At 46.6% G+C, this 22,414-nt stretch overlaps 1 protein-coding gene across 1 annotated transcript in view; it reads right to left on the reverse strand.

Annotated features, from left to right (window-relative positions):
- Positions 1–8,302: 8,302 nt before the first annotated feature.
- Positions 8,303–22,414, reverse strand: part of AACS (acetoacetyl-CoA synthetase) — a 154,447-nt gene continuing 140,335 nt past the window's right edge. Inside the window, exon 18 of the mRNA XM_075322439.1 lies at positions 8,303–13,259. Coding sequence (XP_075178554.1) covers positions 13,122–13,259 — 138 coding nt within the window. The 3' untranslated portion in view covers positions 8,303–13,121. The remainder of the gene's footprint in view (positions 13,260–22,414) is intronic.

Raw genomic sequence — 22,414 nt, forward strand, 5'->3', positions numbered from 1 at the left:
TCCGCTCACACAGTTGGACCTCAGTCGCAGGGATACTAGCATGGCACTCGGCTCCTGTTGTGCTGCCAGCGTGAGCCAAGTGTCATGCGAGCATCGCACTAGTGCCCCGGCCTATTACAGAGTCTCGCTGCCATTATATCTACCTGCAGGTGCTGTGAGCCGACACCTCAGCCGCCTTCTACGATAGCTGCTGCCACTAAGTATCGCTACCAGATGCTGCCGTCCATCCATCCCGGACGGAGCCTCTATACCTGCTGTCATTTTCATCTACCCGCCAGTGACTGTTGCTCTCATACCCCTGGGGCCAGCCGACGTAACACCAGTCTCCCGAGTATCAGTCGGACCAATCACTGCAGCGTAACACTTCCACCATTAGGGGCTCTGGAAAAAACCTGGCTAAAGTGTGTAGTCAAGCCCCTCTGGGTTTCTGTGTGTTGCTTCCCAGTGAGTTTTCTAAAATCCCTGCTTGCCCGTCGAGCTTAAGTGTCATTTTAGCTACTAGGATTACGGATTTGCCGTCTGTAGGGCCGATTCGCTGTCTATTATATTAATGTATAAATCAGAAAAAGATTAATCTGGTAAATCAACAAAATCAGATAATTGTTCTAATGGAACAGGGGCGGAAGGACCCATTTTTTGGTGTTTTTTTATAAGCTTGGTGAATATATCAGATTTGTGTTTAGAGTAAAGAAGGGAATTTTGTTACTTACCGTAAATTCCTTTTCTTCTAGCTCCAATTGGGAGACCCAGACGATTGGGTGTATAGCTACTGCCTCCGGAGGCCACACAAAGCATTACACTAAAAAGTGTAAGGCCCCTCCCCTTCTGGCTATACACCCCCCGTGGGATCACGGCTGCTCAGTTTTAGTGCTAAAGCAAGAAGGAGGAAAGCAAATAACTGGTTTAAACAAATTCAATCGGAAGTAACATCGGAGAACTGAAACCGTTCAACATGAACAACATGTGTACCCGAAAAAACCAAAAATCCCGAAGGAAACAGGGCGGGTGCTGGGTCTCCCAATTGGAGCTAGAAGAAAAGGAATTTACGGTAAGTAACAAAATTCCCTTCTTCTTCGGCGCTCCATTGGGAGACCCAGACGATTGGGACGTCCAAAAGCAGTCCCTGGGTGGGTAAAGTAATACCTCAAGTTAGAGCTACAAAACAGCCCTCTCCTACGAGGAGGCAACCGCCGCCTGCAGGACTCTTCTACCTAGGCTGGCGTCCGCCGAAGCGTAGGTATGCACCTGATAATGTTTGGTGAAAGTGTGCAGACTCGACCAGGTAGCTGCCTGGCACACCTGTTGAGCCGTAGCCTGGTGTCGTAATGCCCAGGACGCACCCACGGCTCTGGTAGAATGGGCCTTCAGCCCTGATGGAACCGGAAGCTCAGTAGAACGGTAGGCTTCAAGAATTGGTTCCTTGATCCATCGAGCCAGGGTGGATTTGGAAGCCTGCGATCCTTTGCGCTTACCAGCGACCAGGACAAAGAGTGCATCCGAGCGGCGCAGGGGCGCCGTGCGGGAAATGTAGATTCTGAGTGCTCTCACGAGATCCAACAAATGCAAATCCTTTTCATACCTATGAACTGGATGAGGACAAAAGGAAGGCAAGGAGATATCCTGATTGAGATGAAAAGAGGATACCACCTTAGGGAGAAACTCCTGAATCGGGCGCAGCACTACCTTGTCCTGGTGAAAAACCAGGAAGGGAGCTTTGGATGACAGCGCTGACAGCTCGGATACCCTCCGAAGAGACGTGACCGCTACCAGAAAGGCCACTTTCTGTGAGAGCCGAGAAAGTGAAACATCTTTCAGAGGCTCGAAGGGCGGCTTCTGGAGAGTAACTAGTACCCTGTTCAGATCCCATGGATCTAACGGCCGTTTGTACGGAGGGACGATGTGACAAACCCCCTGCAGGAACGTGCGTACCTGAGGAAGTCGTGCTAGACGCTTTTGAAAAAATACCGATAGCGCTGAGACTTGCCCTTTAAGGGAGCCGAGCGATAAGCCTTTTTTCAAACCAGATTGCAGGAAGGAAAGAAAAGTAGGCAATGCAAATCTCCCTGTGCCGAGCACCAGGATAAGAAAATCTTCCACGTTCTGTGGTAGATCTTAGCAGACGTGGGCTTCCTAGCCTGTCTCATGGTGGCCACGACCCCTTGAGATAATCCTGAAGATGCTAGTATCCAGGACTCAATGGCCACACAGTCAGGTTCAGGGCCGCAGAATTCAGATGGAAAAACGGCCCTTGTGACAGTAAGTCTGGCCGGTCTGGTAGTGCCCACGGTTGGCCGACCGTGAGATGCCACAGATCCGGATACCATGACCTTCTCGGCCAGTCTGGGGCGACGAGCAGGGCGCGGCGGCAATCGGACCTGATCTTGCGTAGCACTCTGGGCAAGAGTGCCAGAGAGGGAAACACATAGGGCAGTTGGAACTGCGACCAATCTTGCACTAAGGCGTCTGCCGCCAGAGCTCTGTGATCGCGAGACCGTGCCATGAAAGTTGGGACCTTGTTGTTGTGCCGGGACGCCATTAGATCGACGTCCGGCCTTCCCCAGCGGCGACAGATTTCCTGAAACACGTCCGGGTGAAGGGACCATTCCCCTGCGTCCATACCCTGGCGACTGAGGAAGTCCGCTTCCCAGTTTTCTACGCCGGGGATGTGAACTGCGGATATGGTGGAAGCCGTGGCTTCCACCCACATCAGAATCCGCCGGACTTCCTGGAAGGCCTGCCGACTGCGTGTCCCGCCTTGGTGGTTGATGTATGCCACCGCCGTGGAGTTGTCCGACTGAATTCGGATCTGCTTTCCTTCCAGCCACTGCTGAAAGGCTTGTAGGGCAAGATACACTGCCCTGATTTCCAGAACATTGATCTGAAGGGAGGACTCCTGCTGAGTCCACGTACCCTGAGCCCTGTGGTGGAGAAAAACTGCTCCCCACCCTGACAGACTCGCGTCTGTCGTAACCACCGCCCAGGATGGGGGTAGGAAGGACCTTCCTTGTGATAATGAGGTGGGAAGAAGCCACCATTGAAGAGAGTCCTTGGCCGTCTGGGAAAGGGAGACTTTCCTGTCCAAGGACGTCGACTTCCCGTCCCATTGGCGGAGAATGTCCCATTGAAGTGGGCGCAGATGAAACTGCGCAAACGGGACTGCCTCCATTGCTGCCACCATCTTCCCCAGGAAGTGCATGAGGCGTCTTAAGGGGTGCGACTGGCCTTGAAGGAGAGAATGCACCCCAGTCTGTAGGGAACGCTGCTTGTCCATCGGAAGCTTCACTGTCGCTGAGAGAGTATGAAACTCCATGCCAAGATATGTTAGTGATTGGGTCGGTGACAGATTTGACTTTGAAAAGTTGATGATCCACCCGAAAGTCTGGAGAGTCTCCAGCGCAACGTTCAGGCTGTGTTGGCATGCCTCTTGAGAGGGTGCCTTGACAAGTAGATCGTCCAAGTAAGGGATCACCGAGTGTCCCTGAGAGTGCAAGACTGCTACCACTGCTGCCATGACCTTGGTGAAAACCCGTGGGGCTGTCGCCAGACCAAACGGCAGGGCTATGAACTGAAAGTGTTCGTCTCCTATAACGAAGCGTAGAAAACGCTGGTGCTCTGGAGCAATCGGCACGTGGAGATAAGCATCTTTGATGTCTATTGATGCTAGGAAATCTCCTTGAGACATCGAGTCAATGACGGAGCGGAGGGATTCCATCCGGAACCGCCTGGTTTTCACGTGCTTGTTGAGCAGTTTTAGGTCCAGAACAGGACGGAAAGAGCCGTCCTTTTTTGGCACCACAAACAGATTGGAGTAAAAACCTTGACCTCTTTCCTGAAGAGGAACAGGGATCACCACTCCCTCTGCCCTTAGCGAGCACACCGCTTGCAGAAGAGCATCGGCTCGGTCGGGATGTGGGGAAGTTCTGAAGAACCGAGGCGGAGGACGAGAACTGAACTCTATCCGGTACCCGTGAGACAAAATGTCTGTTACCCACCGGTCTTTGACCTGTGGCAGCCAAATGCCGCAAAAGCGGGAGAGCCTGCCACCGACCGAGGATGCGGAGGGAGGAGGCCGAAAGTCATGAGGCAGCCGGCTTGGAAGCGGTTCCTCCGGCTGCTTTCTTTGGGCGTGAGTGAGTCCGCCAGGAATCTGAGCTCCTCTGCTCCTTCTGAGTCCTTTTGGACGAGGAGAATTGGGTCCTGCCCGAACCTCAAAAGGACCGAAACCTCGACTGTCCCTTCCACTGCTGAGGTTTGCTTGATCTGGGCTGGGGTAAGGAAGAGTCCTTACCCTTGGACTGTTTAATGATTTCCGCCAATTGCTCACCAAACAGCCTGTCTTGAGATAATGGCAAACTGGTTAAGCATTTTTTGGAAGCAGAATCTGCTTTCCATTCTTTTAACCATAAGGCTCTGCGTAAAACCACCGAGTTGGCGGACGCCATTGACGTACGGCTGGTAGAGTCCAAGACCGCATTGATAGCGTAAGTTGCAAACGCAGACATTTGCGAGGTCAAGGACGCCACTTGCGGCACTGATGGACGTATAATCGAGTCCACCTGCGCCAGACCAGCTGAAATAGCTTGGAGTGCCCACACGGCTGCGAATGCTGGAGCAAACGACGCACCGATAGCTTCATAGACAGATTTCAACCAGAGGTCCATCTGTCTGTCATTGGCATCTTTCAGTGAAGCCCCATCTTCCACTGCAACTATGGATCTAGCCGCAAGCCTGGAGATTGGGGGGTCCACCTTTGGACACTGGGTCCAGCGTTTGACCACGTCAGGGGGAAAGGGATAACGTGTATCCTTAAGACGTTTGGAGAAACGCTTATCTGGAGAAGCATGGTGTTTCTGGACTGCTTCTCTGAAGTCCGCGTGGTCCAGAAAAGAGCTCAATTTACGTTTGGGATACCTAAAATGGAATTTCTCCTGCTGTGCTGCTGCTTCCTCCGCTGGAGGAGTAATATCCAGCAGTCTATTGATGGCCGCTATAAGATCATTCACCATGGCGTCACCATCAGGGGTATCCAGGTTGAGAGCAGTCTCAGGATTAGACTCCTGATCACCTATTTCTGTCTCATCATACAGAGAATCCTCCCGCTGAGACCCTGACCAGCGTGATGACGCCGAGTGTCTCTCCCAGCGAGCTCGCTTAGGCTGCCTGGGACTGTCGTCCGAGTCCGAGCCTTCAGCCTGTGATGTCTGGGACCCCCTTGGAGCACGGATTAGTTCCAACTGAGGGGGGCCTGAATCAGCAGTGCCCATGGTCTGGGTGACCGGCCTGGACTGCAAGGTTTCTAGAATTTTTGTCATAGTCACAGACATCTTATCAGCAAAAACTGCAAACTCTGTCCCCGTCACCGGGGCAGGGTTCACAGGCGTCTCTGCCTGGGCCACTACTAGCATAGACTCCGGCTGACGAAGTGGCACAGGGACCGAACATTGCACACAATGGGGGTCAGTGGAACCTGCCGGTAGATCAGCCCCACATGCGGTACAGGCAGCATATGAAGCCCGTGCCTTGGCACCCTTGCTTTTTGCGGATGACATGCTGTTGTCTCCTCAGAGCAATATAGGGGTATAAGCCAAGAAGCGACCGTACAGTGCAATATATATATATGTACAAACAAAAGTACACAAAACAACACTGTGGCACTAGTGGGGTCAGCACTTAGGTGCTGCTTACCGCCCGCCTAACAGCGGGTGTGTGGTCGCCAGAATCCCCTGTCTGGGTCTCCCAGGGCTATGTCCGTTCTCCAGCTCAGACTGCGTGCAGGAATGGCTGCCGGCGTCCTGTGAAGAGGGGCGGGCCGTGGGCGTGTGCAGACAACGAGCGGGAAACTGGCGTCCCACTGTGCCCAGTGAGAGGGCTGGAGTATGTAAATAAGACTCCAGCCCTCGGCGCTGCTATTGTACAGCGTCTCTCCCCTGCCCTGACTGACAGGGCTGGGGGCGGGAACGAACGTAACTAGGCCGCAGAAGCCGGGGACTAGATTTATCAGCGCTGCCGTCGTAAAAGCACGGTCGGCGCGAAGTCCCCGGCGCACTACAAGTCTCAGTCGCGCCGCTGCCTCCATGGCGGCCGGCGCGGTCGTTCCCCACATAAACTCACTCAGCTAAGCTGCAGTGAGTAAAACCCAGGCGCACAGCGCTACTGTCCCCGGCGCACTAGAACGCCCAGCAACGCTGGAGTGTGTCTGTGCCTGTCTGCACGGGGACACAGAGTACCTGAATGTTGCAGGGCCTTGTCCCTGATGGTACCCAGCTCCGTATCCAGCAGGATCTCCGGGTCTGTGGATGGAGCCCGGCCTCAGAGTCTGGAGGCCGGTAAGATCCCACTTCACCAGAGCCCTCAGGGGGATGGCGAAGGAAAACAGCATGTGGGCTCCAGCCTCCGTACCCGCAATGGGTACCTCAACCTTAACAAACACCGCCAACGAAAGTGGGGTGAGAAGGGAGCATGCTGGGGGCCCTTTAGTATGGGCCCTCTTTTCTTCCATCCGATATAGTCAGCAGCTACTGCTGACTAAACAGTGGAGCTATGCGTGGATGTCTGACCTCCTTCGCACAAAGCTTGAAAACTGAGCGGCCGTGATCCCACGGGGGGTGTATAGCCAGAAGGGGAGGGGCCTTACACTTTTTAGTGTAATGCTTTGTGTGGCCTCCGGAGGCAGTAGCTATACACCCAATCGTCTGGGTCTCCCAATGGAGCGCCGAAGAAATCTTACTTTAAAAAATAAACTGAATTAATAAAAATGACATGTACTCCCTTGTAGTTATATTTGGGCTCTTGCACCATTACTTTCTTAAGTCTATTAATGATGCACCGATAATATGTGCACAGCTACAGCCGTGGTATTACAGGAATACGGAAATTAAGGCATGTCATAGGAAATTGAGGTAGCTAAATAAAAAATGTAACATTTGGCTTTTTAAAAGGAGGACCATAATGGCAAAATAAAGGTTTCACTAACTAAAAAAGCCATTAGCGAATACGGCACAGAATAATGTTCTAGTTTTCTTGATATCACCATGGGCACAATTTCAAACTGCAATTTACAATATTGCATGATAATTTTCTGTTCTTTTAACATTTCCTTTTGGAAGCACAATTATTGATCCATTACTGATTGAATTTCATTCTGTATCTATGAATCACACACAATTTTCAGCCCAGGGGCCACAATCAGCCTGCAGTGTGGTTCTGCAAAACTGATCAGTGCCAAGATTGAGCAAAGCCATTATCTTGCAGCATAAAAAAAATGTAACCCTCTCCTCCTTTTTCAAAGACACTTAGGAAAAGTGTCCTGGTGTGGGGAAAAGAGAGTAGCTAAGAGTTGTTTAGTAACATTAGGCATAATTCTTAACTGCCGTTCCCCATGTTGCAGGACTCGCTGCATGCTACTTTATTTTTTCACTAAGCGCCCAAACGTGGCTGTGACTTCTGATCAACACCAATGCACGTCTTAACAGACATGGTACCAGAAACTGTCCTACATTTTACTTGCCGCAATACTCTGCCAACTCTGGCTCTTGACCAATAAACCAACCAGAGAAATAAAGGTTCATGTAGCAGCGCAGTAGGATTTTGGCAAACAGTGGTGACTGCCTATTGCCAAATGAATAGTAATTAGCAGCGCACTCGTAGCAATGGGATAGTTCCAATTTTCACATGTCCAACTCATGAAGTCCCAGTCTACACTGTTCCACATCCTACTTCTTGTCAACGGTGATAGAAATGGTTAAACCGCACTGCCTTGCAGAAAAGACAGTATAAGAATACTTTGATGATGATTTTATTAGTCAATGCGTTTCGGAGATCCCATCTCCTTCGTCAGGAGTATTTATCCTGAAATCTCGAAACGCGTTGACTAATATAATCACCATAGTATTCTTATACTGTCTTTTCTGCACGGCAGCGCAGTTTAACCATTTCAAATACTGCTCACAGTTAGCATCCACATGGGGCTGCTGCAGCTGTGCTTTGTTTAAACGAGTACAGTGGTTGGGACAACCTTACACGGTGAGCCCCCCTTTTTTTTTAGCATTCACCCCAAACTCCTCGGATAAGACTATTTTGTGTTCCTTTGTCTTTTCAGTTGGTTACATCTTACTTCTTAGCAGACTTGCATTGCAATGCTTAGCTTATGACAACTCGGGATCACCCTTGCATCTTGTGAGCCACATTCAACTTGGAGGTAGTCTGGTCCAAAACATTGCTTGTGGGGCATAGGCACTATAGTATATTGTCAATATTGTGTACAAAACTAAATAGTTTAAAAAAAAAACAAGATAAAGCCATATACAGAAAAGGTTGGGACTTTAATGTATAACAATAAACAGTGTAATACACATACAATGCATTCTCATACTGCAATCAAACATGTAAAAATATGTTGCTATCTACACAGAAGGTAAAAGAAGTGGCCCACATCTACTTGTGTTAATGTTCCATATATTTGGAGTAAGTTGCACTTTTTTTCTATCCAAATCAAATTAGACAAACTTATTATTGATTTGTGAAAAAAACAACCAATGTGACCAGCTCATTTTTCAAGTATTTAATAAGAGTGGAGTGAGCTGATCAAGCAGATATGAAAAGGCACCAGTTTATTGGTGTTCAGCCATATTTAATGATGTAAAGTAGGCCAGCCCAATAGTAAGATTTCAAATGTTTCTCATTGAGATAAGTTTTGGTACCTCTTCTGACTGCCTTGACTAAGTTTATGGGGAATTTGTCACCAAGATTATATTTTGCAATCTGAGAGCAGCATAATATAGGGACAGAGACCCTGATACCAGGATAGTGCCACTTACTGGGCTCCTTGCAGTAGTTTGTATAAGGCTGGAGTAACACTTGTGTGTATTTCGTGTGAGTCTTGCATCTCATCACCCGACACGGCTGCACACTCTCCTGACAGGAGCGGGTCGGCTGCATGTATTTCTATGCAGCCGAGATACTCTTGTCTGGAGAACATCAGGCCGTTCCGGGTGATGCGTTGTGAGACTTGCGCGAAATACGCGCAAGTGTGACTCTGGCCAAATACCATCTATCTCCTGCCTATTTGCCAGGCCTCTCAATGACGAGCGCTGTATTGACCCCACCACACCACTGATTGTGGACTTTCTACCCATGTAAAGTGTAGACGGAAAGGTGTCAATCAGTTGCAGGAGGAGGAGCTAGAAAGAGCTTGTGAATATTAAGAAGTACAAGGCAGGACCTCATCATTGAGAAGATTAGCAGAGCTGCAGCAGATAAAACAATGATTGATCAAAACTATAGCAAAAAGCCCAAGAAGTGACCCATCGCTGGAATCCAGATGTGTACTCCTACATTATCCTGCACTCAGATGGGGCAGTATAAACCTTGTGGCAGATTCCCTTTAAGATGAATAACAGAAAGCATTAGTAAATGTGGGCCTATGTGTTGTAACATAATAAAAGCAATCGTATCTTGTTATATAGAGCAAATACGCAACATAACTTTAAAAGCAAAAAATATCATTGGTTTGACCTGATCTTTCACTTGCCAAGATCATGACATTGCATTGTTTTCTTATATTTTTTCTTCTGGAATATTACAGAAAGAGATCGTGAACAGCTTTTAAAGCAACTGGAAAACTAATTGTGCCCAAGTTGCATGGGCAGTAAATGGCGCAGAAACAACCACACATAGTAACAAATAACTGGATCCGCTCACTATAACATCAAGGAAGCAGCTAGCCAATTGGCTAATGGAAATTTACACAAAAATAACACCCGGACTGACCAATAAGCAGCAGGATGCGGGGGTAGTGCACTTGGGTTTGGCATAAGTCATTCTGTATTACCCACATCTGCCTATATTATAAAGGTACAATTATGGAAAACCTGTAAACAAATCTCACAGTAAAGCAAACACGTCAGTAACCAGAGGATAGAAACGGTCTTTGGAGAAAAAAAAAATAATAAAAAGTAAAAATTAAAACCATTGCATTGCACTTCCTCAGGTTTTGCTAGAGCTATAAATGTTACAGAATGTAACAATATGGTGCGACACTTCTAAGGAGTGCAGTTTCTCCATTTAGAAAGGAGCAGCCATTAGCAATCTTCTGCTGGCCTCCCACATAGTATACAAAAGGGAATGTTCTATAGAGGTTCCTATATAATAGAATGTATTTCTTTTTAGAGCAGGTCAGGGAATAAAAAGGTGACTTTCTATATCATAAAAAATGCCTTAAAATCTTTAAATTATCGGAAACTACCTTTAAAAAAATTCTGCTGCTACAATGCTATTTGCAGTGTTGTAACTTGCCGGAAAGCACCATAGAGGAGAGCTGCATTGTTCATTGTCCTGCACTGTACAGTCGTACCTGTTCTTTTAAGGCTGCATAAAGGGAATGCATACAGGAGAGATTTCAGTTCCACGTACAAGAATATCTAAAATGTTTAAGTGCAGGGGAAGACTGACGATCTGCCTTAATGATCTACAAATAGCATAAATTAGAAGAGCTTAGACACAAAAGGGTACTTTACACGCTGCGATATCGGTACCGATATCGCTAGCGAGCGTACCCGCCTCGGTTGGTTGTGCGTCACTGGCAAATCGCTGCCCGTGGCGCACAACATCACTTACACCCGTCACACAAACTTACCTTCCCTGCGACGTTGCTGTGGCCGGCAATCCGCCTCCTTTCTAAGGGGGTGGTTCGTGCGGCGTCACACGGCAGCCGTCCAATAGCAGACGAGGGGCGGAGATGAGCGGCCGGAAGATGCCGCCCACCTCCTTCCTTCCTCATTGCCGGTGGACGCAGGTAAGGAGATGTTCGTCGTTCCTGCGGTGTCACACAGCGATGTGTGCTGCCGCAGGAACGATGAACAACATTGTACCTGCAGCAGCAACGATATTTTGAAAAGGAGCGACGTGTCAACGAGCAACAATTTTTCACGTTTTTGCCCTCGTTGATCGTTGCTCCTAGGTGTCACACGCTGCAATGTCGCTAACGGATGTGCGTCACTAACGACGTGACCCCGACGATATATCGTTAGCGATGTCGCAGCATGTAAAGCACCCTAAAGGGTCCAATTTGTCAAGTGTCTAAAAGAAAAACTGGTTTTGTCCCCTTAGGAGCCAATCAGAGCTCAGCTCTTTTTTCCAAAAACATCAGTAGTAAAATGAGAGCTGTGCTATGATTGGTTCCTATGGGCAACAAAGACTTTTTTTCTTAAATATAGTTTTTAATAAATTTGCCCCATTAATGTATCAAATACTCGATGATTTCAGGACAGTTTAAAGCTGACTATACAGATTAAATAACTGTCAGCCAAAGGAGCACCCAGCTGACAACCATCTCTCCTGACCATAGGAATGATCGGCTCAGATATGCATTCCTGTGTTGTCTATGAAAAAGCCTCTGCCAGTATAATTGGGCAGCAGCTTATCTTCTCACCCAACAAAAAGGATAGGGTGACTGAATTCCAACTAGAAGGGAAGCCCCACCACACACATTAAGTGGTGGGCTGATCCTGCAAAACTTGTCAGGTTCGGCCAACTTTTAACTAATGTGTATGGGGGCACTAAGGCGTACAGGCTGAGCTGGGTCATTTACATAGAAAAAGTCAATTCCTTTATTATCACCACTCCCATAAAATGCTAGGTATAAATGCAGCAAAACTATGGGCGTAATAAATTAAAGCTTTTACACTAGTATTCTTGTGTAAAAAGCTTCGAAAAAAAAATAAATAAATCAATCACAATTTTGGCACAACTCGAGGCTGCACTAAAATGATGCTACTTTTGGAATACTCACGCCATTCTTGTCCAGCTCCAACAGAGTGGGCAAGGCTGGGGCACGGGGGGCATGGTGACTGCAGCTCAAATTCCTGACGAGTGGCAGTGTTCGCTATGCCACAAATCTTACTCCAGTGGTGATTACAGTACGATTTGTGAGGAGGCGCACATAGCGGTGCACCCCAATGGTCCACGCTCCTGATTCATAAAGAGGCATGCACCTCTTCATGAATCAGGAGGATCTAAAGCTGGGTTCACACTAAGCGACAGCGACGTCGCTGTTACGTCACCATTTTCTGTGACGTAACAGCGACCTTGTAAGTCGCTGTTATGATCGCTGCTTAGCTGTCAAACACAGCGACGCAGCAGCGATCATAACGTCGCTGTGCTACATGTGCAGAGAGCAGGGAGCCGCGCTTAGCGCTGGCTCCTTGCTCTCCTAGGTACAGTACACATCGGGTTAATTAACCCGATGTGTACTGCAGCTACATGTCACAGTGCAGAGAGCAGGGAGCCGCGCGCACTGCTTAGCGCTGGCTCCTTGCTCTCCTTGCTACAGTATACATCGGGTTAATTACCCGATGTGTACTGCAGCCACATGTGCACAGAGCAGGAGCCGGCGCTGGCAGCAAGGGCGGAGGCTGGTAACGAAGGTAAATATCGGGTAACCAGGGAAAGGTCTTCCCTTGGTTACCCGATGTTTACGCTGGTTACAGCTTTCCGCAGCTGCCAGACGCCGGCTGCTTCTCCCTGCTCGCTTCATTTCGTCGCTCTCTCGCTGTCACACACAGCGATGTGTGTGTCACAGCGGGAGAGTGACGACCAAAAAATGAAGCTGGACATTCAGCAATGACCGGCGACCACACAGCAGGGGCCAGCTCGTTGCTGGATGTCACACACAGCGACAGCGACGGGACGTCGCTGCAACGTCACAGAAAATGGTGACGTAGCAGCGACGTCGTTGTCGTTGTGTGCGACACCAGCTTAACTCTAGCGCGCCTCCTCATCAAGATCGGTGTGAACAATGCCGGTCTTGATGTATAGGGCTCTATAAGTGTTCTTCAACAACATCCAATTTGCATGCCAAAAAGGATAAACCTTGGAAATGTTGCAGTTTACTAATTAGACATTAACAATTTTGATTATCAGACTGAAAAAAAAATAAAACTGAATTCCTTTTTAAATTATCAACAGCGTATTAGATTGGTTGGGCAGATCAATGGATAGATTATTTTTCCCATGTTACTACATATCCATGTTAAAGACCAAGTCATATCCATCTACATACAGTATATGTACACAATTGGCATGAACAGGCACATGCCTCAGACACAGTCTCTTATGCACGGTGTTCAGTAATTCTGTAGCTCAGGAATATTGCGATACAAATCCAGGGATTGTGGATTTGAGAAAGCCCCACGGTGAGCGACTTCTTTGCCTGCGATGATTTGTTTCACAGCAACTTCTACTTTCTTTCCACTAATAGTATACTAAAAAACAAAGATACCACAGGTTACTTCATAAAACACAGGTTATATAAATACAAGTTTTTTATTATGATTATTATTATTAATAATAATAATAATAATAATAATAATAATAATAATAATAATAATAATAATAATAATTTATAGAGCACTATTGATTCCATGGTGCTGTACATGAAAAGGGATTACATGCAGAATACATATACAAGTTACAATAGACAGACTGGTACAGAGGGAAGAGGACCCTGCCCTAACGGGTTTACATTCTATAGGATATTGGGGAGGAGATAGTAGGTGGGGCGGTGGGGAGGCGGTGGGGTCATTGGAGATTATAGGCATTTCTGAACAGATGAGTTTTCAAGTTCCGTTTGAAGCTTGCAAGTGTAGCAGATAATCTTGACGTTTTGAGGCAGCGAATTCCAGAAGACAGGGGCTGCTCGAGAGAAGTTTTAGAGGTGGTTGGATAAGCAGCGAATGAGTGAGGAGGAGAAGAGGAGATCTTGGGAGGACCGGAGATTATGTGATGGAGTGTAGCAGGAGATTAGTTTGGAAATATATGGAGGAGACAGACTATAGACAGCTTTGTAAGTCAGAGTTAGTATTTTGAATTGGATACAGTAGAGAATTGGGAGCCAATGGAGGGATTTGCAGAGGGGAGAAGTGGGGTGGTAGTGAGGAGTAGGGTGGATCAGTCGGGCAGCAGAGTTAAGGATGGACTGGAGAGGTGCAACAGTGTTAGCAGGGAGACCACAAAGGAGAATGTTGCATTAATCCAGCATGCACTAGCATTTTCTTAAGATTGAGAATTGAGGAAAGGACATATTCTGGAAATATTTTTGAGTTCAAAATGACAGGAGGTGGTGAGGGATTGGATGTATGGTATGAAGGACAAGGCAGAGTCGAAGGTCACTCCAAGGGAAGCGACTTTGGGTACTGGGACAGATCAGGTAGGGAATGTTGGCGAGATGGAGGAAATATGACTACCTCAGTTTTGGCTATATTGAGCTTTAGGAAGCGAGACGAGAAGAAGGGGGATATGACTGATAGACACTCCAGGATTCTGGACAACAGAGATGTGACATCTGGGCCAGAGATGTAGATCTAAGTGTGATCAGCATATAGGTGGTACTGGAAGCCATGGGACATTATGAGCTGCCCCAGACCAAATGTCCCAGGACTGAGCCTTAAGGGACTCAAATAGAAAGAATGCGGGTTGAGGAGGTTGTGTGGGAATGGGAGACACTAAAAGTGAAGTTGGAAAGGTATGAACAGATCCAAGAGAGGGCGAGGTCTCTGACACCAAGGGAAGAGAGGATCTGTAATAGGAGGGAGTGGTTCACAGTGTCAAAGGCTGAGGACAGGTCTAGAAGGAGGAGTATAGAGAAGTTATTCTTGGCTTTGTCAGTAAGTCATTTGTAATTTTAGTCAGGGCAGTTTCAGTAGAGTGATGTGGACAGAAGCCGGATTGTAGGTTGTCAAAGAGAGAGTTAGAGGAGAGGTGGGAGGAAAGTGGAGCATGGACGCGGTGGGTCCTGACCTGCAGAGCCGCGAGTCTCCTCCACAGGAGACTGCAGCTGCCTGTGTCTATGAACCCGGCTTAGGCAGTTGCAGTCTCTTTATTCTGTTCTCTCTGCGGAGAACGCTTGCGACTGAGCAGCAAAGAATTGACATGCTTGCAGCTTGGAAAGCCACATCACAGGTCAGTTTTCGCTGCGGGCTGTACATGCACAATGGGCATGGGATTTCTAGAAATCCCATCCACTATGCTTGTAATGTACAGTATCTCGCAGCGTTTTGGACGCAGATGAAACATGCTGTGTCCAAAATGCTGTGAAGACTGATCGTGGGCTTGCACCCATAAGGTTGATATACACATTAGCTCGTAGTGGTTGAAGGTGTGAATTACCTAATGTATATTGGGGCCTCTTGACTCTTCCCAATAGTTGATAGTAGAGAAAATAGTAAAAAATCAGTACGAAAGTAAACACTCGATACGTTTGTTCTTCAGATAGAGATCATATTAATGGTCTGACAAGGCGAGTAGCATTCATGTATATAGGGAAGTGGGAAAAGATAGCTGCAGTAATGTGTTCCATAGTCATCATTACAGTAATCCATGACTGTATGGCTCTCTCACACACCATTTATATGGAGAACATATCAAATAAAGAAATGAATGGAGATGGGGTAGGAAAGCTGAACAGCTACTGTTAGAGAGAGCTAAAAAAAATAAGTAGATTTAAGAGTTTATTTTTAAAGTACAGATACAGGATTTTTCAATTTCACCATGTCAGATATTGGTAATATATTGCACTCCCTCTTCTGCAACACGTGACCAGAATTATGACTAGCCGGATCACTCAAGTGTTAAGACCATAATTCAAATCTTAATGCAAGTCTAGGAGATTCAGAATGAGGCTCTCATAGACTTACTTTAAGAGAAATAGTAACTGATCACAGTGACTTCCGGCACACAGAGCTGCAGTCACAAGATGGCAAAGAGGGACCAGAGCGGTATCGGAAACAGTAGAAGACAGCCATTGGTAAGTATTTTACTACACACAGCGAACATACACTACTAATACCTACCAATGGGGAATTTAAAAAAAACAACACAAAAGCAAAAACAAAGTAGCACTTTAAGCATTTAGAGTTAAAAGGTTTTGCTATCCATGGATATTTATATATTAGGTTCATGCACTTATGTGCAGCTCTAGTCACCAAATTTAGGTTGAGGCACTGTCTATGTTATATTGTGCAAAATAAAGAAACAGTATATGTTGACCAATTTAAGGTTGTTAACTTTTAGAGTGGTCTATATTTTCAACACTAAAAAAAATAATAAAAAAAAATGCTGACATCAGTATTAACTGACACCAGTACTTGGAAAATTGACTATCCTTTCAGTCATTAGCTACCAAAAACATCAACTGATACCAACAAAGTGTACAATGAGATCTGAGATCATTCCCAAATTTCAAAAGCATTAGTTTTTACTGAAGAATGGTGCCCCAAAGAACAGATTTTGCCCAACCAGTGCTACTGCCATCACAAAATAGGACAAAGATGTGGATTCACACAAGATAAGATATCAAATAATCAGGTGGTATACTCATTACTAGTCCTTATACTCATCTAATGGGATGTTATCGTATAACTTAAAGAAGTTTTCCAGGCACCAAAAAAACCCCAAAAAGATATGATCTGAGTGTCCCTGCAATGACTCCACAAACCCCCAATTGCCCTGATTATCTTTTTCAGTCCCCCTTCAGCCACCAGGAGCCATCCTTGTAATTTTTGCATCCGGAACTTCCCGAGAACTTTCTCTCTGTGTCTCAAGACTACATTTCCCAAGTACAACTTAGTATCTTCATCCCCACCCTGTGTCTGCCTACTACACCTACAATGCACCATCCTGAGACTCAGTCTAAGATGGATAAATTGCTGCCAACACCTAAAACTCCTCCCATTTCACTTAAAATGTGCTCTCCTGAGACTTTCCTGCAGTCAACAATTTTAGAGATAATGGCCCAAACAAGGTCACTGGTGCTGACACTGGTACCACACACAAACTCTGTTAATCGTAAGGGCTAAAATAATGTAATCTATCACTCTGGGAAGCAGTCTCCTCCTCCCTCCCCCCAGCAGTTATCTCCTCTCCCCGTCCCCCCCCCAAATCATTATTTCCTCTCTTTCTCCCTCCCCCCAGCAGTCGTTATCTCCTCCCCCTCCCCCCAAATCATTACTTCCTCTCCTCCTCCCTCCCCCCAGCAGTCATTATCTCCTCTCCCCCCAAATCATTATTTCCTCTCCTCCTCCCTCCCCCCCCCAGCAGTGGATATCTCCTCTCCCCCTGCCTCCCCCTGCAGTGATTATCTCCTCTCTCCAGCAGTCATTATCTCCTCACCTCCTCCCTCCCCCCAGCAGAGGTTATCTCCTCTTCCCCGGCCTCCCCACCAGCAAGCATTATCTCCTCCCCCTCTCCCACCCCCTAGCAGTCATTATCTCCTCTCCACCCCCAGCAGTCATTATCTCCTCTTCTTTCCTCCCCAGTTCCCCCCCTCACCAAAATTTTTATAACATATCCTGAGCGCTGCTGAACCAGATTCCGACTGGCAACAGCACCATTCTATAAATGTGCTGATGTGCGGACATACTGCAGCAGCCACACTGGCACAATGTAATGTTGCCCGGCGCCCACTTGCAATGGCCCGTCTCATGCTATGCTCCGGAGGGTTAAAGAGAGGTGTGTTACAAATGCGTGGTACGTAAACACTCCTCACTCAGGACCCTGATTTAAAAGGTACAGGACACAATAGTTAAATCACAGACAGCCACATCCTGGTCTATAAAACAAGCCGCACCTGCCTGTGATTTAACTAAAACTACATGTGCGGCCCCGGTAATTTCGTAACAGGTTAGGGCAACACATGCAGTTCTAGTTAAATTACCGGCGGCCATGGCTTGTCTTATAGATCGGGCTGCCAGCCCCTGCCGCACGTGTCAGCAAAAATGACTCGGCATGTCACCTCTGACACGCGTGTCATAGGTTAGCCATTACTGGTCTGAGTGAATATTGGGACTGTGCGTAAGGGGCATTAACACTAATTTATTCAAGTTAAATTTTGCAAATTTTCAAAGTAATTTATGCCAGAATTTTAGTTAAATTGCTTTAATGAGTTGGTGACAAATTCAGTGTAGTCTGTGCTTTACACAGACTACAGAAGGAAGTAAAGAGCTGGAGGTCATGTGACCATGTGACAGCTCAGGAACGGAGCAGAATTTTAACAGCAAATATATTATGAAGTTTCTTTTCTCAAAAGCTTTACAATACTTTAATCATGTGTGCGCCTGGAAAACACCTTTTAGCGTCATTTTCTACAATTATTCTTTTCGACAGACACATCAAATCTGCTGTTTTCTTAGCTGTGTAAAGCAATATTGAAAATTATACTGAAAAAAAAAAAAAGTAAAATACCATCTAGAAGTAAAGTAACAAATATAAGACACATGCATAATTAGTTTTCAAGAGAAAAATTGTAAAAGGCTGAAAAGAAATCAACATGTAAAAAAAATGGAGAATTCACCTGGGACCTCCCAAAGTGAATAAAGTAAAATAGAAAGTTATGAAACAGACAGAAATAAAGACATTCTGCATCCCACAGATACATTAGAGAAAGCTTAAGAATGCATATCAGTCTCCACTGTTCCCTGCCAAACTCATAGCTCCTTACATTAAATCTAGTGAGGCAGCATTATGTTAAATCCTGTTTTTCAGATGCTTATGACTTATGGGAAAAAAGACTCAGATCATGATGAAACTTGGCAGTTCTATAATCATTCAAGGTCGCAATTCTTTTCCAAACTTTCAGAACATTTTGCTTGGAAGTTTTCTTTTTCTCCCTTGAACATATTAACACTATCAGAGCTCGTAGACTGCAATCACAAGGAGCCAATGATAGCCAGATATAATAGATAATGAAACAATAAATATATCATAACAGAAAACTGTGCCAGAAACAGAAAAATGGCACAGTGGGGCGGTTATTCTTGTTAGGATAGCAGTGTTGTTGATACTCAGTCCGTGTGTATTAGGGTATGGGCACACATTGAGTACTTAGATGCAGACATTTTTGCACCATTTCTGCATCTCTTGGAAGGAGAAAAACACAGCTGCAAAAACGCACGGTTTGCCAAATTTTGTGTGTGTTTTTTACCTGCATTTGTCTAGTGTTTTTGGACGCCAATGAATGTGATAGATCGATAGATTAGATCTTATTGGACAACTTTTTATGATTAAAAAATAATTAAATGGAAAATACGACGTGGGGTCTCCCCTATTTTTAACAACCAGCAAAGGTAAAGCAAACAACAAGAGGCTGGTATTAAGAGGATGGGGAAAACCATGGATATTGGGCCCTTCCCAGCCTAAAAATACCATCCCCTAGTTACCCCAGAAGTGGGGCATCATATTGGAATTTTTAATACACCAATAAGGATGTTTTTATGCTGGAAACACCCTTTTCTATTCTTTCATTAGTTGGGATTGATGTCGGCTGTATAGTGTCAAGTGGCATCAAGCCCTGGTGTTAATAATGGAGAGGTGTCTATACGAAACCCACATTATTAACCCAGTAAGTGAAAAGAAAAAAAAAATCACAGTCCCGGCTCATGTTGTGCACTACGAGACCCTGATGAGTGGTGACGTCAGGAAGAATCTACGCTTTTCACTCTGATGAGCGGTGGTGTCAAGAACGTCACCGCTCATCAATGTTCCGGGTCTTGCAGTGTGCAGCATTAAGCATTAGCCTTTGATCTAGGTAATTGAGAAACTTCGTGGAAACCGCTGAACTATGTCAGTGTTGAGAACTTTGCTTTCTAATAAATTGATGAATGAGGGAGTATGTCTTATTGCGCTCTATTTATGTTTTCAAGTTTCCATTTGTGCACTATACCGAAATCCCTGTACTACGGCGGACTTTTTTCAGATATTTGTGTGTGTTTTTTTTCTTTTCACTTAGTCGGTTAGTAAAGGGGTGTCTGATCGACAGCTCTCCATTACGAACACCAGAGCTTGATGGCAGCTGACACTACACAGCTGACATCTACCCAACTTCCATTACCCCGATTGCCAACACACCAGGGCAACCGGGAACAGCAAGGCAAAGTGCTAGAATGGACGCTTTTAATGTGATGCGCCACTTCTGGGGCAGCTTTAGGCTGGTATTTTTAGGCTGGGAAGGGACCAATAATTATGGACCTTCCCAGCCTGATAATATCAGACCACAGCTGTCTGCTTTATCTTTGCTACTTATCAAAAATAGGGGGTACATCACATAATTTTTAATTTATTTAATCATAAAAAGCTGGTCAATAAGCTCCACAGTGTGCAATTGTGTTATATGTCTGTTGCGCTCTCTCTCTATTATCTATATCTATAGAGCCGACAGAAATAAAAACACTCTTCAATGATCTAAAAATCCTTTATTGGTAAATCAATTCATAGGGTTACACATATTAAAACTATTAAAAAAATAGGGGAATGTGTAGGATGGAAAATACAGACCCAGGCACAAATAAAAATATTGTTTGAATCAAACAATGGTTGTACAATTAACACTGAAATAATGGATGGTAGTGTGATGCACAACGTCACTAGGTGAATGTGAGTGTATATGTATATATTGTAAGGATGCAATGTGGTAGATGGCCGGTATGTGTCACAGAGGGGGAAATCCTCTGATCTGAACCTGGAATGTTTCTCTGGGACTTGTAGTTCCATGAGGATTGTTGTACACATTCAGGGCTGGGTTCATGGGATGGTCAGAAGTGATGGGCGGGACTGACCATCCACATACCTCCCATACGTAGGTGTGTCTCATGGGATTTAATGGAGCTGTCGTTTGTCACATGATCTCTGTGTGCTGGTGGGAGCCATCTTGGTTGGAGCACATGTGCAGGAGATCCTGTGCATACAGAGCTAGTGAGGGCTCTGAAATGTCAGGGAGCTGCAGAATCCACTGAGGCTTTGAGGAATTGGAACGTGTACAAGGGCCGGGATGGTGAGCACAGTGTGAGAGTCTCCCTGGACTGGATGGAGGCAGACTGACAGCCTGCAAACCTACTGGCAGGTAACACCCCAGAAAGGTGGACTTTACTGGCTGATGCCAGAGGATGAACTGGATGAACAATCGGCAGTGTAAACAGACAGTGAGACATTGTCCTGCGGGAAAGTGGCTGTGGCCCAGTACACTGCGTGGTTTATGAGGATGTGAATAAATCACCGAGATTCTTTAAGTGACAAAGTGCTTGTGTGTGTCTTGATCCCGCTGCCAGACGTGTGCCCCAAGACATTCAGGGCCCAGGTGGTCACATTATGGTGGAGAACGCGGGCATATGGCCTGGTTGCTAGGGGCAACACAGCCTGGTTGCTAGGGGCAACGCAGCCTGGTTGCTAAGGGCAATGGCCTAGGACATATTCTTGTGGATACGGACTGCTTGCTGTGGATCGGCGGGTCCACGAAAAAAAAATTTTTTGAAGCGGTTTGCGGTGGATCGGCGGGTCCACGAAAACTGACGGCGCACTCAGCTTGCGGTGGATCGGCGGGTCCACGAAGTTCCGGGAAAGCTGAGCGACCATGAGTGGAGCCGCAAGCCTGGACGTTATGGAGGAGCTGTACCAGTTCCTTGTGTGTGGACAGCAGGAGCTGTCAGTGCGCAGAGATGTGGCAGCAGTGGACCAGTTTGTGAGTTCCCTTCTGGGGCCAGTACGGGCACAGGGTACCCACGGAGATACAGGGGAACGGTGTGAACTGGGATCTAAGGACACTGCAAGGAAGCCACAGAAGGCCCATAAGGGGGTGGTTGCCCATAAAGGGGTGGTTGCCCATAAAGGGGTGGTTGCCCATAAGGGGGTGGAGTCCCATAAAGGGGTGGTTGCCCATAAGGGGGTGGAGTCCCATAAAGGGGTGGTTGCCCATAAGGGGGTGGAGTCCCATAAAGGGGTGGTTGCCCATAAGGGGATGGAGTCCCATAAAGGGGTGGATGCCCAAAAGGGGGAGGAGTCCCAGAAAGCGGTGGTCCCCCAAAATGGTGCAGAGCATCCCAAATCCAAGGGTGAAGTGGCGCAGATGGACTGTAGCCAGGGACAACAGTGTTCATGCCACAAGTGTCCGGTTTGCGGTATAGACCACCCATCCGACGAGAAGCCACGTCTGTGTTCCGTGGAAGTGGATGGGGAATCTGTAACAGGGGTCGTAGACTCAAGGAGCTTGGTGACCCTGGTGAGGGCCACTTCTGATGTCAACTTGATTCCTGGAAGGAAGATCCACGTCGGCTGCACCCACAATAATGAGACAGAATACCCGGTATCCAGCGTGGTCATTAAGACAGCCAGGGACAGTGGTTCTCATGATGTTGGTGTAGTCTCAGATTTACTGCACCCAATTATTATAGGTTGGGACTCTAAATTATTTGTGCACTTGTGGAAGCAGGGGGATGTATCCGGTTGCTTGTGTAAGAGCCAGAACAGCCCAAAGGAAACCCTACCACATTGGGAGGTGAAACGGGGTCCTGGTTGTAGAGTTATGTGTGGTAAGGAGGAGATAGTACCTTCTAAAATTGACTGTCCTAAGTTAGGGGTGACCAAAGAAAATGGA

The sequence above is a fragment of the Anomaloglossus baeobatrachus genome, chromosome 1, assembly GCF_048569485.1.
Source record: "Anomaloglossus baeobatrachus isolate aAnoBae1 chromosome 1, aAnoBae1.hap1, whole genome shotgun sequence".
In the NCBI taxonomy this organism is placed as follows: Eukaryota; Metazoa; Chordata; class Amphibia; order Anura; family Aromobatidae; genus Anomaloglossus; species Anomaloglossus baeobatrachus.